The sequence below is a fragment of the Ixodes scapularis genome, unplaced genomic scaffold, assembly GCF_016920785.2.
Source record: "Ixodes scapularis isolate PalLabHiFi unplaced genomic scaffold, ASM1692078v2 PGA_scaffold4__175_contigs__length_147842914, whole genome shotgun sequence".
NCBI lineage: Eukaryota > Metazoa > Arthropoda > Arachnida > Ixodida > Ixodidae > Ixodes > Ixodes scapularis.
The window spans coordinates 124458805-124479019 of record NW_024609879.1 but is presented as its reverse complement, the minus strand read 5'-3'; the positions used below and the strand labels follow the sequence as shown (position 1 = coordinate 124479019).

General features: G+C 46.5%; 1 protein-coding gene across 6 annotated transcripts in view; it reads right to left on the bottom strand.

Moving 5' to 3' along the window:
• LOC8026458 (calcium permeable stress-gated cation channel 1) overlaps positions 1-20215 on the bottom strand; it is a 43707-nt gene that overhangs the window by 13524 nt on the left and 9968 nt on the right. For 5 of the 6 annotated variants that reach the window (XR_006078289.1, XM_042293432.1, XM_042293433.1 and 2 more), the window contains exons 5-10: positions 18043-18182; positions 17639-17690; positions 12513-12624; positions 10496-10569; positions 6311-6391; positions 4247-4373 (exon numbers count right to left, since the gene is read on the bottom strand). Coding sequence is in view for 5 of the 6 variants with exons in the window: in XM_042293432.1 (XP_042149366.1) it covers positions 4247-4373; positions 6311-6391; positions 10496-10569; positions 12513-12624; positions 17639-17690; positions 18043-18182 (586 nt within the window). In the remaining variant the exon portion in view is untranslated. The remainder of the gene's footprint in view (positions 1-4246; positions 4374-6310; positions 6392-10495; positions 10570-12512; positions 12625-17638; positions 17691-18042; positions 18183-20215) is intronic. The other variant, XM_042293434.1, reaches the window with a different exon arrangement.

Here is a 20215-nt window from a genome sequence, read left to right as displayed (position 1 = left end):
TTGCAATACACCTTTCCGTAAAAGCGTATTAGGGCGCGTCCACTGCTGCTTTCGTGTGCTATATGCACGCACACTTTCTGGCTAGCCGCAATTGCGAGCGAGCGCTGGCTGGACTGTGATTTCGCACGTGTGGACTGTGATTTTTGTAAACAGTAGAAACGTATATAGTCACGAAAGTAGCCAGGAGGGAGGCGCGCGCCAACTTAAATACATTTGAGTATATCGCAATATGGCGGGGCTGTTTGCTCCACTATTCTAAAGCCCCTTCATGTTTGAAAAGTAGCGCAAGGTGCGTGGATGCACGAGGGACGTGCAACCTGCAGCCCTTGGGAAGATCATGGTGGCACAGCGCAGCACTGAGTAAATATATATATAGAGAGTAGAACACTGTAATGTAGAGATTTTAGACGCCATGTTCTTCCCAGAAGTGGTGCGCGGCACGTGTCTCAAGCATTTCCACAACAATGAATGGCGAGACTTTTCCCCGGATAGGGGGGATTTACACTATTCAGATGAAGTAACTCCAGGACTTCGGAAAAGCACACAGCAACGGCAGCTATACTTTGTTTTAGGTTATGTCGAGACGCAGTGTGCTACAAACGCCAGGATGTAGCATCGGCTGTCTCGCGGAAACTGCTAGAGGGCTAATTTCGACGAGGCTCGTGTAGATTTTCAGCTTGGGCGCACCTTGGCGTAATTTTGTTCTTATTTACACTCGTGTATCAGTGTGACGCATGAGAAGTCATTAGGCGTCCCATGGCGCAATTGGCGCAGCAATTCCATTCCTGCCATCGAGACCAAAGAGACCAGTGTAGTGAGTATTGCTGGGAGATTCAGAGCTATAGTAAGCGTAGCTATGTCTGGTGTAATCGATCCACAAGACTTTGCAAAAGGTATACATATCGATGTCGAGTTTGTCGTCTGATACATTGGGTGTTTGAAAGAGAAGAAACTTTATTTTTTGTTTTGTTGCAAAAAAAATTACGCATCCCGATTGCTCAGTCTTCGCTCGAATGTGGCGCTAGCGGTTGGGACCAGACTTCCAAGATTCAGAAGTTAACGTTTTCTTCGATTTTCATAAATGGCGGCTAACTATGCGCGCGAATAGGCTGAGATGAATGGCGTCTGCTGCGAAGAACGCGAGCTCCCTTTTCTCGTTAAAAGTTTTCAAAAATCGCTTATAACTTTTGAACGGGGACTGAAACCGAAGAATAGTTTTAGCAGGTCGTTTCCACACGAACGGTTCGCCCTCGAACGCATCCGCGACGCCACTGCGCATGCGCGCGCGAGTCGTTCGGAGAGTCGGGAGGCTCTTCTCGTTCGTTTCTCCCATTCCGGCCGCTGGAGTCGTCACCGCAACGCAGCCAGCACCGTTCACGACTCGGGTAAAAAAAAGATGGCGGTTGGTTCGGTGACCACCTTCGCCGACCCAGCCGAGCGTTAGGCTTAGTACAGCGGGAGGCAATTTGTCGTCCTGCTAGTCTGCTTCATCTGAGAGGTTGAACCAAATCATTTCGAGGACTGCTCACAATGGTAAGCGATCGTGAATGCTGTAAACGGCGCATGCTAGTAAATTTTTGCGATCTGCGGGCAGACTAGCTGCCGTGGCGACCGCGAGCAGACGAAATGATTTGGTTCGACTTAAAAGCTCGTTGGGTTCGACGGCACACAATGTGAACGATCGTTCAAGTTCAAGATGACGGAGACACACCACATACCTTTACGGTCGTTCAGACACTTTTTACTCTATCTAGCATCGCAGTTCTTGAAATTCCGACCGGCAAATGTTACGCCAGCCGTCTTGTTTACATCAGTCGTACGCCGGAAACACGAGCCGCCACGGATTTACACGTTGCAGAATGTTTCACATGTTTGCTAGAAGATGGCGCCACCGTTAAGCATGATCATCATCATCGTTTACACGGTCGCGCCACTTTCACGATTCGCTAAAGTATGTTGAATTTGACGTACGGTTTCACGGAACGGACCAGCTGTACCGTTCGTGATTTCGGAACCGTGTGCTTGAAAAACGACTTGCTAAAACTCCCTAATAGCGTTTCAGTTACGGTTACGATTACCGTTTTCTGTTGATATCGGCTTCGTTTCAGTTTTTTTATGGTTTTAATTTTTATGATTTCGATTACCAATCACACGTTTTTTAAAAGCGTTTTTTTTTTTTTTTTGGTTTCTCCAATAATTTGTTTTATTAAAAAGCTAGAGAGTCGTTTTATAATAAACGGTTTAAAGTAGTCCCAGATATGACACAAACTCAAAAACGTCTTAGTACTTATAATTGGTCAAACGTTGCACACGTTTCTAACTCCAACGCTTGTTCACTACTTCTATTTGCTATATTTATTTTGATACCCAAGCATACATGTTACTCCGCTTCGCATTCTACATAATAAAAATAAAAATAAACATTGCTACTTTGTTGTTCGGCAGCGTTTGTAAACAACCCTCGGAAAGTTCCCACTGGCTGCTGGAAGAACCATTCGCACCTTCTCGTCGCTATAGTTTGTTGCAGCCTAAAATATGCCAAAGAGGCTTCGCTCACACTAAAGGAAGGAGCAGAACTATAGCCCTGCTCTAGTGAAATACTGCTATCTGGAACAAAGTAATAAAATTAAGAGCTGGGCTAGTTGGTGAAAGTCCAACATAATGTAAATGCAAAAGCGCAAAACAAGGGAGACTACAAGGAGAGGAACGAACAACACAGAAAGCTGTGAACTATGCCCTGTGTTGTTCGTTCCTTTCCCTAGTCTCCGTTATTGTGCGCTGTTATACCTACGTCATGTTTGCTATTTCCAAGCAAATGGAAATTATATAGAAATTATAGAAGCGCACGTGTCTCGCGTTACTCGCTGTCCAATTTCGTGAGGCTAGAAAAATCGTGCATTTATATAGTTGCGCCATTTTTCTGCGGGGCTTGGAGGCGGAGCTTCTCCTACAGATAAGTTGCAACTAGGGTCCAATGATGTCACGAACTTTTAACCAAGTTCTACAGGGTTCAACTTTGTGGACAGTGGGGGTAGACTTTGATGCAAGCATGTGTAGGTTTGGTGAAATGGTTTTTACGGAGTAGGTTGTTTTATATTATAAATAGTTACAATCAACGGAACATAATTCTAATAACTAAACAGTTAATAACATAATTTATTTTTGCTTTATTACCGAAACAACCAAACAGTGTTCCCTACTAAAAGTAGAACGTTTAACTTAATAATTTGGTAATCACCCAATCCAAAGCTAACTAAGTCAGCCTATCGCGCATGCGCATAACAGTCGAATCCTAGTCGACCTTTCTCGAACTTTTCAATAAAAGGTCGAAAAAGTTGAACCTGGTCGAACTCGAACCTCGACCGGTTCGCGACATCTCCGGAACATCGGTGGTTTTGAAAGAACCGAGTTAAAGGGACATCTCAGAATTCTAACTTTTATTAGTTAATACTTTAAAAGCGACACATGCTATATACATCTAGCTATTGTAGGAGTGTGGAAGATTTAGAAGTAGGTACTTTTTTTAATTATTATTATAAGCTTGGACCACTGATTCCAACTAAGTATTCTTAATCCTAAATTTAGATTGAACGGAAATGTATTACCAGATGCACCACTCGCTGGCGGTAACTCTGTCAAATGGCCACGACATTTCAGGATCCCTCCTCAAAGTCGTTCTTGAGGAAAACTAATTTTTTTTTCCGTGTCATACCGGTTAATATTGGTTACGGGTAAATAATTTTGGTAAATTTCAAAATTTCAAATAACGATTTCTTTCCGGTTCTGGTCACTGAAAAAAATTTCGTTCCTAAACGGTTTCCGGTTTCGGTTACGGTTTGAGTCCCTGCCTTTGAATCGGAGAACGGTAACTTTTAAAACTTTGCTATCCGGATCTAGCTGCTAGGGCTACACTTGAGTGGAGTGTTCGACAATACGTAGTTTATTCTCTGCGGTGTGTAAAATACGCTTCTCCTTTCGCCCAAACAAGACGTTTTTAGAGAGTCCATTTATTTTGTTATGAGTTATTCTGAAGGATGACTGGGTGTTATGCACCTCATTTGTTCTTAGACAGAAACGTTATCCGGAAAATTTAAGACCTTAATGATTGCTGCAGCGTGCCCATCTGCAAGCAGGCTCTTTCTACTTAGAGATTAACATGTCTATCGTAAATAATCGCGTACCTGATTTCGTTTTTTCGTTAGTAGTATTTTATTGCTCGGAAATGGTTGTCAAGATCTGGACCTACCCGTTTACAGCCACACGCATCGCCGAATACCCAGAGCCTGCTAAACTGATAGGGCCTCATCTTGGGCCGCTCGCCGGTGCTGTTGATTTGATTTTCACACCACATTCTGGCCTGGGTCGACACCTCCCTGCGGACGAAAATCCGATTAATGCCGTTTCCTATCTGAGGCAAACATATATACCCGCTTCCACCTCAAAACCCGTAGTAAAAAAAAAAAAAAAAAAAAAAAAAAAATGTTTTTGATGACCATTATTAATTTGTGCCTGTTTGTGGAGAATCAAGATATAGGTATGTAGGCAGACCTGTACGTAACGCGTTACAAGTAATGGTTTACTTGTAATCGATTACATTTGACTGTAATTTTGTAACGTTTCAGTTACTTCCTTTAACGAGTAACGATCCTTGTAATTCAATTACTTTCTTCCTGTAATCGATTACAAAATTACTCAATACAATTTTTTCTCTTTTTTTTTTTTTTTTGCGAGAGGGGTTAGAATTGCTGGAGTCACTCAGTTCTGGGTGGGTGGGGGGGGGCACTGATTGTACACGAGCGCTACGTCAGCGTTCGGCCGGAGCCCGTATCCAATCAGCGACGACACAAGTCCCAGCCGAACGCTGACATCATCACTCGTGTCCAATCTGTGCCCGGCTGCGCTGCAGCCTCCGGTATGTGATGTAGAAAATCTAGCACGTATGGCACGGAGTCGCACGAGGGGAAGCGTCTGCGCATGCGCAGTACCGACTAGCAGCGCGGCCACGGCGCCGTGACGTCATCAGAATTGACCCGCCATGCTTGTGGTCATTTGATCGTACAGTCGCGGACGTAAAGTCTGGCCCACACGTTCAGGTTTGAGCGGCTGTGCTGCAACCGCGCAGGTCGATGCGATACAGAGCCAGAGTATCGCTTTCATTTTCCTTGCGGCGCCAACTCTGTATTAGCGGAAAAGCGGTCACGTACGGCGAGCTGGATTCAACCACCGTGAGGGAAAGCGACCTTGCAGGTGCCGAGTTTCGGGAGGAGGAGGATGTTTGTCGCTTTGCCTTTGCTAAATATACACACCGTATGCACTAAAATCGAGCGAACTGCAAGGTTCCTTGGTTATTGAACGCGATGTGTAGCCACTGGGTACAGTGTAATTTCGTTGTTTTATAACGTGAGCGACGTTTTAAAACATGTTTGCAAAGTCTGGGAAGCAGACGACGCGGAGGGCGGTCGAGCTGCTCGAGTCTGCGACGCTCGCGGAGTGATACACAACTGGCACATCCGGGCACCTCGAACCAGACAACAACGCGCAGCTACGGCTGGCCAAGGGGCGACATTTTTTTTTTTTTCGGCTACTACGTTTTGCTGAGTACGTAGAGAGAACCAGAAGACAAATGAAGGGACGACGGCGCACGCGTGGCGTGTCGCCGCACTATATCTTTTCTGCTCCGCACGCTACAGCACGCCGCCTCAGCCACGCCATCCGCGCCCCCTGGTCTCCTGCAGAAGTGACGGTCCCTTTCCGCAGTGCGGCCTTGGATCCAACATGGCCGACTGGGAGCACCATTGCGATACTCTGCTCCGCAGGCGCGAGCATATACAGTTACTCTAGGTGGGAGAACAGATACGCCATCTACCGAGTCGCCCTGGAACACATTCCTATCTCCGTGTCACTAGACTCAAGGTCCGGTAGTATTGGCGAGATCAAATCTACGCGCTATCTATGAGAAGAAATAGTCTCTTTTAACTGTTAGATTGTTTTTTTGTTTTTTTTTTTTCTCTCTTTTCAAGCAAAAGGCGAAAGAACGACGCATAAAATATTCGATAATCAGAAGCCTTGCAGGGATTCCCGAGAGATGGCTCCAGTGCGTTCTCTAGTCGTTGGATTTACAAGCTCTGGATAGGTGGCGCGAGCCGCCGCCCGATTAGATGGGTTCAGGCGGTATTCGTTCGGCGGTTACCACGCAGTCGGTCACGGTCAAACGCGAATGTTTGATCTAGCCTTTACAGACACACGCCGTTTGAGGCCGTTTGATCGTGGTCGCGGACGTAACTTGCCTATACACAGAACTGGTTGTTACCTGTTGCTATCGAGGACAACCAGCTCCCTTATGTCGTAGGCGAACTGAATGTCCTGGATGAGGCAGTCGGGATAGGCCTCGCTGCGCCGACGCCACCCGGAAAGCAAGGAAATGGTACGATTAAACAAAGTGAGGTCGGACTTCCTTCCGCAATAAGTCGCCCGCAGACTTTGTTGTGTTCCGCTTCCGGCCCGCTTCAATCAATAGATCGAACGGTGGCGCTGGCTAGCGGTCGCCGTCCGAACTATTCTGCGGGAATAACATTCCCGCCGCTAGTATTCGTTCAGCCATGGAGGACGAGGACTTGAGGCTCGTGAAAGGTTTGTGGATAATATTTATCTGCTCGAAAAGCATCTGTCTCACTTAGCTTTAAATGTCGCCGCATTCTCGTTGGAAGCAAAAACCAACCCACGTGTAGACGCTCGCAATCGGCCGCGTCGCTCCGGCTGCCAGGTCGTGCGTGACTGACGCGGTGTGGCGATGTTCGTGCGCTTCCTAGGTTGAAGAAACCGTATTCACGAAACACGCGCATTGTTTTTCAGTGTCCCTGTCCCTTGCAACGATCATCAGCCACATCGGCGAGAGCAAGAGGTGCCTCGTTGAAGGCGAGGACGTGCTGAAATGTGATCATGTAATCGAGGGCAGCGTCGCCCCGGAGACATTTTCACCAAAGCATCAACCAAAATAGTCATTACATTACGTTTTCTTGGAATGCCGAACACGGTGGTGAACATTATAGCGTAAAATGTGGCTAATTAGACTGCACTTTGGCATTAAACGTTACAAGTTGTCTTTTTCAGTTTAATCTATCGGTTATTCAAAGGTACACGGTTCACGATGAAATATCAATGAGTTCTGCACCGGCGAGGACTTAGTCATACACACATTTGCATTGCTCAATCGAAATTATAGGAAACGCAAAATGATTCACGCAGTTGCGTAAATATCGCAATATCGAACTGATACTGTTACCTAATATGTTCTAGCGTAAAAGCTAGCCTGGAATAAAATAGTGATCAAATGATAGCAGTACTTCTCGGTGGCTTCCGAAGCCTCACGACCCGATCGTGTGATCCCTTCGGAAGATTTTCAGACGGAACGGCGTCGCGTATCAGGAACCTCCTTTTGTGCACTGTTATGAAATAACGTGGGGATATTTTGCCGGCAGCCGGCACAACCACTTGGGGAAAAAAAAAAAAAAGATTGCCGGGAGCTTCGGACGGCAATGATTATTCTAAAAAAGAACTAAACAAAAATCGTCAAACGTTTTGCAAAAAAAAAAAAAAAAAAAAAAAAAAAAGTTTGTCTATTTTGATTTTAACTTGGGACCCACGGCACGTGTAACGGACACCTTTCCACTGAGATACTCACACAACTAAAAGTTCCCGGTTTGACTATTCCTTTTACACGAAACCCAATGGGAACAACTATCGGCATTTTTTTTTTGCTCGGTTTGTTGTGCCGGTTGCCGGCAGAATATCTACTACCTATAAAATACAATGTACTGTTTGAACGGATGCCGATGCAAGCGTGAATTACGCGCGTACATGCCTCGTCTATTAGCGTAGTTTACTTGGAAGGCATCGCTTGAAAAGTGACGACCACACACCACGTCGTGTGCAGTCAACTTCTTCCCTACTCTTACTTATGCACTGCGATTTGAGTTTTTTTTCGGCAGGAAAGCAATGAAAAGTGATTCTAGGCTCTAAAGCATGCGCTGAGCACTGCGGTACGCAACAAGAGCGTACTATACTCTAACAAACCTGCAGGGAACGCGGCAACAACTCGGCAGCCAACTGGAACGCCGGAGTTGTTTTCCACGCAGGCGGTATTGGTTTTGGTGAACGCAGCGCCCCCTATAGTTCGATCTCCTCGCCAATTGCTTTAGCGAAATTCTAGATCTTTAGTGTATATGTGTGAAGATGCGAAAAAAATAGGATGGACACCAAAGCATGTACATCGTGTGTACCCGCCCCCCCCCCCCCCCCTCTTTTTTTTTTAACTCCGAAATAAATTGCATTGCCGAGCACTAATCTTCCGTCGACATGTGGCGCTGACAGTTCAAACCAGATGCCAAAGCTTCAGAAATGATATATATATATATACAGTCTAAGCTCGTTATAAAAGACCCTGATTTTGACCAAGATTTTAGTCTGTTGTAAGAAGAGTATGTTGTATGCAGATATGAAGTTGAGTCAATAATATGTAGAGGAAAACCAGCCCAACTTCACAAATCGGTATGTTATATCCAAATATCTGTTGTAACCAGGTCTGTTGTAATGAGCTTAGAATATATATATATATATATGTTCAAAAGTTATAACTAATCTTCTCGAAAATTTCAATGGGAAAATGAGGAGAGTTTTGGCTCGTTCTCGGTAACTGGTCTCACACGGCTCCATGTATTGAAGAGCTCCGCCGGCCCCAAAACTTTTGAATAAGATAATGGTAAGTTCTGAAACTTTGGCACCTGTTTGGACCGCTAGCGCTATACATTGGCCATTAAATTAACGTTCGGCGATGCAATTTATTTTCGCGGTGAAAAAAAAAATAAAGAAAAAAAATCTGGTTGGGGTACACCCTGTACTTTGCCGTATGTCATGCGCGATTCAAATTTTAATGCGAGCTGTTGGCGAAGTGTGCGATCGAAAGCGTTGCTGTGGTCGGCCCTCCATGATTGGTCGGATGCTGACTATGACGTCAGCAAAGGATGTCTTATCCGACGGAAATAAGATGAAAGTAAGAACTTCAATTTTGACGGTGTTGACAGTGCTCAGAGCCTAATGATTTCAAGGTTGCACCGTGACCATTCGAATTACAAACACCATCGAACTTGGTTTTTTGCAAGGTAATGGCGTCGGGATAGAAGTATACCCTACGAAGGCGCCACCCCAAAACATCTTACCGCTAATACTGTGGAATCTCGTTAATGTGTTACCCGAAGGGGGGGGGGGGGGGGGGGGGGGGCAGAATTTTGTTTGAATAATGTAAAGTTTTAATTACAGGGAGTTTCAATTCCTACCTATACTCGGCGACAACTTTTCTTGGCAATGCAGTGGAAGGTACAGGCCCGCGTCCCCTCTCCCATTTTGAGTGTACGCAGGCTCTCCTCCTCCCCCATTTCCGGGGAGAGGAGGAGAGCCCGCGCACACTTAAGATGGGAGAGGGGACGCGGGCCTGTACCTTCCACTGCATTGCCAAGAAAAGTTGTCGGGCAGTATAGAAACACGTGGGACGGGACCCTGCATCTTAGTTCGAATTATCCGCGAGTTTGAATTAAGAGAGTTCGAATTAACGAGATTCCACTCGCTAACGTAGCGACTGACGGCATGAAGGAACACATGGCATGGTAAGACCCGATCATCTCATTATCGCTCCATAGCCAATGGGATTGCGACATTAGCAGATAAGAATGTCCATGGAAGAACCAATCGGGAAACCAAAGCGGACACTGGGGCGCTCCGTCGGAGTGCGGTTTTCAAACAAGAATTGCTGTTACGTCTCACATACCCAAAGATTCGACGTTTTGTCAAAACATAATGCACGCAATGCGCCTAAAAAGAGAAATAATAGTAACTTTCGGAGGCTCTACGCAACTCACTATTTATTTGGTCGAATTTTACGAAGGAGGTAGGGACCCGAGGATGCCCCCCCCCCCCCCCCCCCCCTTTCCCCTAGGAGAAAATGGTGCCCGTGTAATTTCTATTGCTGGGAGTTCACTAGGACGTCTCGCCATCTAGAATTGGACATTTTTTTATTCACTAAAGCCTTGAAACAAAGTGCCATCAAAAGCAAGCTTCTGCAAAAAGCACTTGAGTGCCCCGTGAAACCGCAGCCGAGGCTACTATAGGATCCAGTGTGGTCAATCAAACAGCGCCAAAAGTTGATCGTAACGGCGCTAGTCGTCTTTGAGCGTCTGCTATCGCCAGCTAAAGCAATCGCACATAAATAAGCCGTGATCCTGCGTTTTATACGTGATTGGTTTAGCCGGTGATAGCAGATGACCGAAGAGGACAAGCGCGCCATGATCGTCTGCGCCCGGACAACGTGAACCCGAGTGTAACATGCGTGTATTTGTACAGAATTCGGGGTTTGATCATACGCCTTTCTGTAGGGTTTGAGATTTACCCGCCTCTCTCGCGAATAAAAAAAAAAAAAAAAAAGAGAAAGGGCAACTGGGCCAACCTAAAGTGCTGGCGGAACATCTGGCCGTTGCAGTTCTTCCGGGGCACTCCGACGATCATGAGAGTCCGGCTGACCTGCATATCAGCGTGCCGACCGGCTTGTAAGCGACCCGCGCCCATTTTCGTCGCATTTTAGTCGTGGGTTTTCAGCAAACGTCAATACATTGCCCGATGTAGAGCGTGTTCTGTAGAGCCACCAACTATACGCTTTGAGTATCAGCACTCCGTCCCCCGATTTCCCTGTAAGTACGCGCCCATTTTGGTGCTCGGGGCAGAGCGGCGCGCGTAATGGTCCCTTTTCAAAAGTCCGTCAAGCAACAATAACGGTCGTCATTGCTTGGACACGTAATTAGATCCGAGTTCACGCCGAGCGATGACGCAGTCTTCCGCGGACTTTTGAAAAGGGTGTTTTGGCGATCGTACGAATTGAAAATACGACTACCCTGAGCTTTAGGCACGCTGCCATGGAAGATCGTGCGCGGTATTGTTTTGCTCTGTCGAAGACTACCTTAACGTTTCTGGAGGACGCAAACCCGTTTCCTGCGATCTGGGATAAAGCTTCAGATAACTGGCAACAATAATTTTAAGCACAAAGATGGGCTATAGGTGGCGCGAGCTACCTACCGCTATAAAGGGTACAGTTGTTAGCATCCATCAGAGCCGTATATGTAGAGGGTTTGGCCGGTCATTGGGAGACAAATCAGGAGGTGCCATTGGCCGAGAGCGGGCTGGGCGTGTTCCAGGGCGTCTTCACAAATTCGAATGTGGCCAACCAGAAGCCGGAAATAATATCCTGGCGGTGGTCGCGAGAATTAAGCTTAATAAGTGCGTCGGAGTAACTGTCGGTCGAAAATATGGCGCACCTGACGCTTCCATCAAGGTCATCCAGGTGGAAGAGTGCGACTAGCGGAACGATCGACATAACCCGTACGCCAGGCGCCGAGGGCCGGGAATCTGCCGTCCGAGCGGTCACACTCTGTCCCACCAAAGCAGAGTTGAGCGGCACATTCGTTTCTTACATCTTTCTGCATGGTCATGATCAAAACATCACGTGCACGATATTTTCAACCAAAAAGGGTTACTACATTTCACTCTTACGCGCTTATTAAAACCATGTACCAACATATACCTACGATTAAAACTGTTTCTCGCTACCACCGCTAGGAGATTCTTTTCGGCTTCTGGTTGGCCAAGAAGGCATGTCAAGACTCAAGCCCTCTTTCTGTATCTGGTGCACGCCCTGGTCAGGCACGTAGCCAGGGGGGGGGCATGGGGCCCGGCCCCCCCCCCCCCCCCCTCCCCGAAACAAAATCCTGGCTACGTGCCTGGCCCTGGTTCTTCCCGCGCTTCCCATTGACGAAACTCTCTCTATACACAGCTCTGCAGCATCCATCCATCTCTCCACACCTGGGGTGTCATTACTCTGATGCTTAGCTTAGTGCCTTTGTAACGTTCGTTAGGCCGTCCCAATCGGAGTGACTGCAATTCGGTGTGTTTCGTGGGTCATATTGACCTTGTAACATGTACATAGGCGGCAATGCGCAATTCTAGAGTAGGCTGCAGAGGGCCTTCGGAGCTACCGCTGTAAAACGAGCCGGAAAAAGCGACGCTTGCACAAAGAAAGCTCAAATTTTCACGGAATGTGCATTTGAGTAGGTCAGTTTTTCCGTGTAAAATTTCAAAACGCCGTTCTGTTCCTGAAAAGAAGTAAAAAAAGGAGACGGCACAAAGCGTTGGTAATTTAATCGTCTGCGAACGCGCCTAACATGGATTTCGGCACAGTTTTTTCGCTCCTAATTGTTCCAGGAAGAGAACTAAACTTCACACGGTAAGACTGACCTCCTCATTGCATCTTTGGGGAAAGTTTGGGCTTTCTACGTATACGCGCCGATTTTTGCAGGCTCGTTTTACAGCGGAATGGCCGCTTGGGACACCATATACAGAAGCCCAAAGGCATTCCAAAGATCGCTATAAAAAATCGAAACACGATTTTAGTCCTAATACTGATGCAAGCTTACCCTGCTCTCTTCCGGATGTATGTGGAGTTTGGCTGAGAAGTGTCGCATAAACATCACGCCCAGCGGCAGGAATAGGAAGGCGAAAACCACATGGACCCACAAACTTGCTGCCCTAAAGATAAAAAAAATGCTGCCTTATCTTCAAAAAAAAAAAAAAAACAAAAAAAAAAAACCATCTCTTTTAACATCGATGGCCAAGCTCTCCAGTCAGACCTGGATTAGTTAACCACGTGGTGCTTTTCGTGGCCAATGACCCTCAACCACAACAAAACAAAACATATGTCGTTTACCAAATGCTCCTCTCAGACTCCAACTTCTTGCCTTCTGAATAACAATATTGTTGAACTCACCTCAGCCTATAAGTACCTGGCCGGGTGTCCACTTTCAGTCTGATTTGTCCTGGCACTACCACATTGATTTCACCCTTGCTTCCGCTAACCGTTCCCTTGGATTCATAAAGCGCTATCTTAAACAAGCACTCGCCCACTCACGAAAACTTGCTTATATCACTCTAATCCGCCCCGAAATTGAATATGCATCTGCGATATGGGATCCTGAGCGAATAAGCAACAATGAGTCCCTGCGGAACCGTGCTGCGCGTTTCATTTGCTCTGACTACTCTCCATTTTCCAGTGTTCAAAAATCAAGCTGAGTTCCATGACCTATCACGCCACCGTAAACGGGCCCGTCTGTCATTATTTCACAAGCTCTATCACCATGCATCGCTTCACGACGATGTTTTTAACCCCCCCCCCCCCCCCCCTTTCCCCATTATTTTGTCTCGATCATTTATCCAAAGTAACGCGCATCACATGCCACTCATCTAGTTACGCACGATCCTTCATACCACGGACCATAATCGACTGGAACAACCTACCGGCTCACATTGCAACTGAACTAGTTATGTCTAACTTCCAAGAGCTAAGGTTCTCATATTGTCGTTTTGTAATTTTTGTGTTTTATCTGTGTACTATGATATATTTGCTCCCCCCCCCCCCCTTTGTAGTACCCTCATACAAAGGGCCTTTAGGGGTATTTTGAATAAATAAATAAATATATATATAATATATATATATAATTATTATTATTTTTAATTTGGAAAGCATGCTGTAGATGCGTTTTCTCCTTTTTGCTTTGCAGGGTCAGAATTGACAGCGAAATTATCTCTTATTTATTGATTTGGTTCTTGCTGACAACTCTCTGAGGCGCCAATGTTCATTTTGATATTTGTATTTTTATGTACATCAGGGAGCACGCAGAACACCGTTGTTTTGGGTTGTCATCCTTTGGAATGCTTGGACTGAGTTGCCGATGGTAAGAGCGACGCAGGAGGTGTATTTATACTAAGGTAGAACCAAAATCTTTATGCTGAAGTTTGCTTTAGGCACCGTCAGGGTGACTCTAAGGGTTCCACGTGTTCGTTTATATTATGTGGCTTCGCGCAAGCAACTGCGAGCACAAAGAAAAAGTACTATGAAAAAACTGTCTACTCTGGTACTTCATAAACCTGGAAAGGCGAGACAGACGTATGCAAAGATCCATAAAAAAGAGCCATTTTAAGTAAAGAGCCGCGGTAAAACCACGCGTGACAGTTTTATTTTACTGTGATTTTTTGTTTATGACTATATAGCGAATTCCACGCTTGGAGCAATAGACCCTTTCCGAAATTCAGTGCCATCTGGTGGCTGAAATGGCGGTTTAACTTTTGCCATACGAATGGCGGCAATGAACCCGTAGCCTGCAGTATTTTATCGGGCACCGTCACTTTTGCATGTCAACGGCAGACGAGAAAAAACTTTTCGCTATCCAGGTTTTTCTGGATCATCTCTTCCAGTGTCGATTCCCACAACGATGCAACCAGTCAGAACGAAGCGCCAACCCAGACAGACGCCTTGATAAAGTTCTATAAGTCAAGGGGTTTCAAAGTCGATTTTGTGCCACTAACAGGTTCACTGGGCTCGAATTAGAAAAATGAACACTTACGCAGCGCTTGCATTCAATTTTGGTTTCGCAACGCGCTAACGTCTAGAATGTATAGGACTCGAATCCTCAGCTTAGGAGTATCTTCAACATGTTCCTTCATCAGTAGATCGAAAGCCGCCATTGGTATGGCACATATGGCATTTTTCAGATGATGATGATTGTGATCAAAGTGGCCAGACTGAATTTCGGAAAGGGTCTATTGCATGTTTTATTTTTGTTTTTTGTCGTGCGTTCCCATTCCTGAAATAAGCTCCTTGTAGTTCGACTTGAATGATGTCGTTGCAGTTTTGAGCAGCTCGGTTAGGTATTTGTCCATCAGGTGCATGCTGTTTTGATCTTACCGCTTACATTGTTGATGAGAGTATACCACAGCAGCACGCACATCTGAATTTCCACAGAAGTTTCTTGCCAGCAAGCTATATGGTGGAACAAGGCTGTCAAAACTCGAGTTGCCTTCTATGCTTTATCTTTTTACAGCGGAGCTGTTATGAGCTAGGTTCCCGAGGATCGTGTCTGGTACAAAATGCTTGTCGACAAAAACGCCTCTGGACAGCTACCGCCATCTATAAGCGACGGCGGCAAGCACACAACCAGTATGGTTGCCGCCGTCGCTCATAGATGGCGCCAACTTTTCCAGCTATCCAGAGAGTTTGGCCAGTCTATGATCTCGCCGCCGTAACGCCCTCCTCCCGAGTGAGCCAATCAGATCCACGGCGCAGAGCGAAAGGCGTGCGCGCATGCGCGTGAACTCCAGGCTGCTCCTTTATATACTCCGCGGCAACTTTTCTTGGCAATGCAGTGGAAGGTACAGGCCCGCGTCCCCTCTCCCATTTTGAGTGTACGCAGGTACAGCCCCGCGTCCCCTCTCCCACTTTGAGTGTGCGCGGGCTCTCCTCCTCTCCCCGGAAATGGGGGAGGAGGAGAGCCTGCGTACACTCAAAATGGGAGAGGGGACGCGGGCCTGTACCTTCCACTGCATTGCCAAGAAAAGTTGTCGCGGAGCGTGGCTAACCAAAGAGGACCGCCATTTTCATTCATTCGCCCGGCGGACTGCATGGGATCGGCATATAAATTTCGGTTCTTTCCTTTTATTTGACAGCCTCTGGCGAGAAAATGATATAGTGTTTTTCCTCGCAGGCTTAAAAAGCTAACAAAGGAAGTTTCTCTACGTTTGAACACAAACTTTGACTCGGGCGGAAAAGAAATAAGTTCATAGCGACTATACCTAGCCTCAGCTGCTCGGCGCCGACAGCGTTGCATCAAAATGGCGGTCGTCTACTCTTTGCTCCCTTCTTTCTCTCTCGCTCCTTCGGCGCTCTCCTCCCTTTCCTTCACTTTTCTCCTCTCCGGCGCCTTCGTCGCCACACTCACTGGCCAAACTCTCCCAATATACGGCTCTGCAGCTATCATAGAAGAATGGATAGTTGGGCGGCGCGTTGGTGGGAATTCATCGCGAAAAACAGACGACGACAAAGAAAAAGCACACGTAACGAGCGCAGCGCTCGTCACGCGTGTTTCTTCGTTCTCGTCTGTTTTGCGCGCTGTTTCCTACGCTCCTCCCAGCTTCGGTTTGGACTTAGGATGGGTCGGCTGCGCGCCCTTTCGGGGAAAGAAGACCGGCTGCGGAAGGAGCGACGACGTACGCAGCAGCGTGAGTGGGTCCGTAACCGCCGCAAAGCCGCTATCGCCTCGACTTCCACTGCGTCGAGCGCTTCACATTCCCTTGCCAAAGAAGAGCACGTTGCTCGCCTGGAAAGCCGCCACCGAGAACAAAGCCAGCGATGTAAAAAGCGCCGGCGGGCCAACGCCACGGACGACGATCGTGCCACGGAGGCCAAGCGCAAACGCGAGGCCCGGCGACGACTGCACTCCACGCCGGCTGAACAGTTCCCGGGCGCGACGGCGATGTTCCGGAGGGAGTTCGTGGATTACTCGTTTGGCGTCACGTGCGCTGTTTGCGACGGACTCCAGGTCGCCGGAGACGTATGCACGATCGGCGGCGTGTCGGACGAGAAGAAGCGGGAAACGGGCGCGTGCGCGTTGCGGCAGTGTACCAAGTACAGCTCCGCTGGTCTTCCTTCTTCACGAAAGTGGAAAGGCTGAACGCTTTCTGTGAGAAATATAGTCCTTCTGAAATTGCGGGGGAAAGGAGAGTTTCCTCCCCCTGCAATTGGATGTGATTCTCCACAGACGGGCTTGGGAGCCATAAGTGGAGAGCCACATAAGGCTCGCGAGTTGCAGTTTGGCCACCGCTGCTCTAGAGACTATCTGGACAAGGTTGTGAACTGCGCGCGGTATACAGGGTGTCACAAAAGAAAATTTACACGGTCTTTTTTACCGCAAAAATAAACTAGGCATCGCCGAACGCTCATTCTCCGCCCAAAGGTAGTGCTATAAGTCACAACCAGATGCCAAAGTTTCAGCCCGATTCGATTACTTAACCAAAAGTTATAAGTAATTTTCTGAAAATTTCAATGGGAAAATGGCGGCCGACGGAGTTTTCAAACACATGGGGCTTTATGGCACCAGAAACCGAAAACGGGCGAAAATGGGCTCCATTTTCCCATTGAGATTTTCAGAAAATCACTAATAACTTTTGATTAACTTATCGGATGGGGCTGAAACTTTGGCATCTGGTTGTGACCTCTAGCTCTACCTGTGGGCGGAGAATGAGCGTTCGGCGATGCCTAGTTTATTTTTGCGGTAAAAAAGACCGTGTAAATTTTTTTTTGTGACACCCTGTATATTTGTCCCATTTCCCAACTGAAACCGGCTGGTAGGGTCTCGTAGAACCTTTTGCAAAAATCCCGAGAGGCTGCGCGCGAAGCTCTGTACGGTCCTCCTTGCCCCCGCGGCCACTACCACGTGACACTGGAGAGAGCGTGGAAAAGAGGGTAGCGGAAACGCTCGCCTGCTTCGCCTCGTCTGCTACAACCGATTCAAATAAGGACTAAAAAAAAAAAAAAACATAGAGGACGGGGTCAGAAACAGAAGTTGTTTCCTTCCCCGCCCTTTGTTTTTATTCTTTCATGCATTCGTATGTAATTCACCTAAGGCGCTCGTCTTTTATTAATACAACCGATTCTGCCCATATCATTCCCGGCGTTCGTTTCGGCGCCGCCGGAACGACATATTTAACTCACTTCGGGTCCATGTTGTTGAGGGTGGTATGGACGAACTTCCGCGCGTCTCCTTCTGCAAGCGTTGAGGAAAACGCGTGTCATCGCCCATTTATGACGTCGCGCTTGACAAATCAGTCTTGCAATGCCCTCATTTCTACCTTTTTGTTGTCTTTTCTTTTTCCATTTTACATATTTTTAGAATCTGCGTGAAAAATACTACGTGTTCTTTAGGAATGACAGGCATTATATCTTTTGCAAATGATATACACATTTTTTAAACCATTTTGTACAAATGTATATCTATATATTGTAAGAGTGCATATAGGTTCAAATGTTATACAAGATTTTTTTTTTACCATTTTGTACAAATGTATATAAGAGTGCATAGGTCGATGTTGTGGGCACACTAGTGCATGGGTCCCTACCGATGTCTCCGAATACATGGATGGGCAGGATGATCCCCACGCAGCAGAGGCACACGATGAGCACGAAGACAATGATGTGTCTCTGGAAGGTCAGGTACTGCACTGCGTCCGGACCGTTCTTTTTCAACACGTGCCGGTCCCTGCACCAGAGGCGTACAGGTGGCGAGTTAATACGAATAGATAGGTTGAACCCTTTGAATCGGGCGGCAGCTCGCGCCACCTAACCACTGCTTTTTTTTTTTTTTTCTTTTTTTTACTGAAGAAATATGTACATTTTTACGAAGACGCCACGGCGTATGTCAAAATTATTCTTCTCTGAACAGAAAGTCAGAGGGAAAACAATCTTGGGGATATTACTAGACATAACACAACCCCCCACAACCACGCGACTGCAGAAACAAAAACGACACACACGCACACACACGAACACGCACGCGTGCACGCAGAATGTATTTTTTTTTATTCCACCGTTTCGGTTGCTTATATATTTATAGAAAAAAAATGAAAAATCATTTTGACGTTTAAAAAATTAAATTGGTAAACATTTTAACACCGCTCCTCATTTAGCGAGTTTTCAAGGCTGCTGGTGTGAATTCTCGTTCCAATCCAATGCAGAGCCTCCGGCCTGCTCCGAAGGAATCGCGAGTAAATAAAAGTACAAATAAACATAACGAGTGTTCCCTAGAGCGCTTAATGTGTACAGTGTTCGTGTGAGCGACCAAAATAGTCGCGTTGGTGTTTTCCGAATACGGTACTGTACCGAAATCTCGCTGAACGTATAGACCTTTTCCACAAGGGCGCCGCCATCTTGAATTGACGTCACTTCCAGTATGGGCGAAAACGTAACTTTGCCGTTGCCACGCCAATAGAAGACATTTAGGATATAAGCCTAACCGTCACACATTCTCGTTTTGGCTCGCCTCTATTTTTTTACTAGTTACAGGTTGAAACGTTTTACTTTTTTTTCGTCGCCCATACTGGAAGTGACGACAATTCAAGAAAAAAAAGGCGTCGCCGATATGAATAACATCTACGCCCATAATATGTTCAAATATTGCCGAAATGCGGCCCTTTGATCTTAACAATATACATTTCTTCTTCTCGGTTGAATGATTTGACGCGAGCAAAAACAACGCACTTGCCATACTCCGTTTCAGCTCAAGCCCAATCGCAGCCAACGGCATACAACATTTGACGAAGCCAACCAAGCAGAGTACGAAATTGAAGTCTCTCGATACCTCTTTCACAAGCAACGACAACCATTTTGTTTCAGCGGAATGTGCTTTGTCATATGTGTATATGACAAAGCACATTCCGCTGAAACAAAATGGCAGCATTCAGTTAAAACATCTGGTGTGCGCTGCCATTCGCTTCCCTAAAACCTGCACCGTCACGCAGTCGGCGCTTCAAAGAATCTCGCTACTTGTATGGGAAGCTTTAATCCAGGGACTTTATACAAAAGTGCGTCGCCGTGGCGCACGTCGTCTTTGAACCACCGACATAAACGAAGCACGCACAGTGACTTCGCCGTGATTCAGCGTTTTTTTTTGTTTTTTTTTCTTTGCGCTATAGGCCGGTGATGGCAAGCATACCAACCAAAGACAAAGAGCGCCACGACCGTGCACTTTTTACCAAACGGAGCTTAAGACGTTGACTCCGAGGTTGTTCACAAGCTTCGAACATAACCGCGGTTCACTGAACAATGAACAGTGTTGATTCATTCATTCTTACAAGTACTCCTTTATCGCAGGTGCGGAACCGTGAGCCAGGCCATCAGACGGCGCGTACCAAAACCGTTGCGCACCCCGATCCCTGACGTCGCAGATGACGCACTCTATTTCCGACTTCAAGCATTTCCACTCTTGTCTCTTTTTTTTCTTCTTCTTCTCTCTCTGTTTAAAAATTACTCGAGAAACGCATTATTTAATCGCATTATTCTGGTGAGGGTTCCGATACACCGGCTGTGTAGAACCAGGAACTAAATAAATAAATAAATAAACATGTATATACAGTGTTTCACGAAAGGTGGACAAATTCCACATTGCGAAAACTACGCGTCGCAGCAAAAGAAGGCTTGTGTTGTTTTGGTCCTGGGCCAGAGGGCCTAGTTGGGAAAATTATTAAAGTCCGGGATAATTAGGTTGTTAATTATTTTTGCGTAATTAACTTTTTA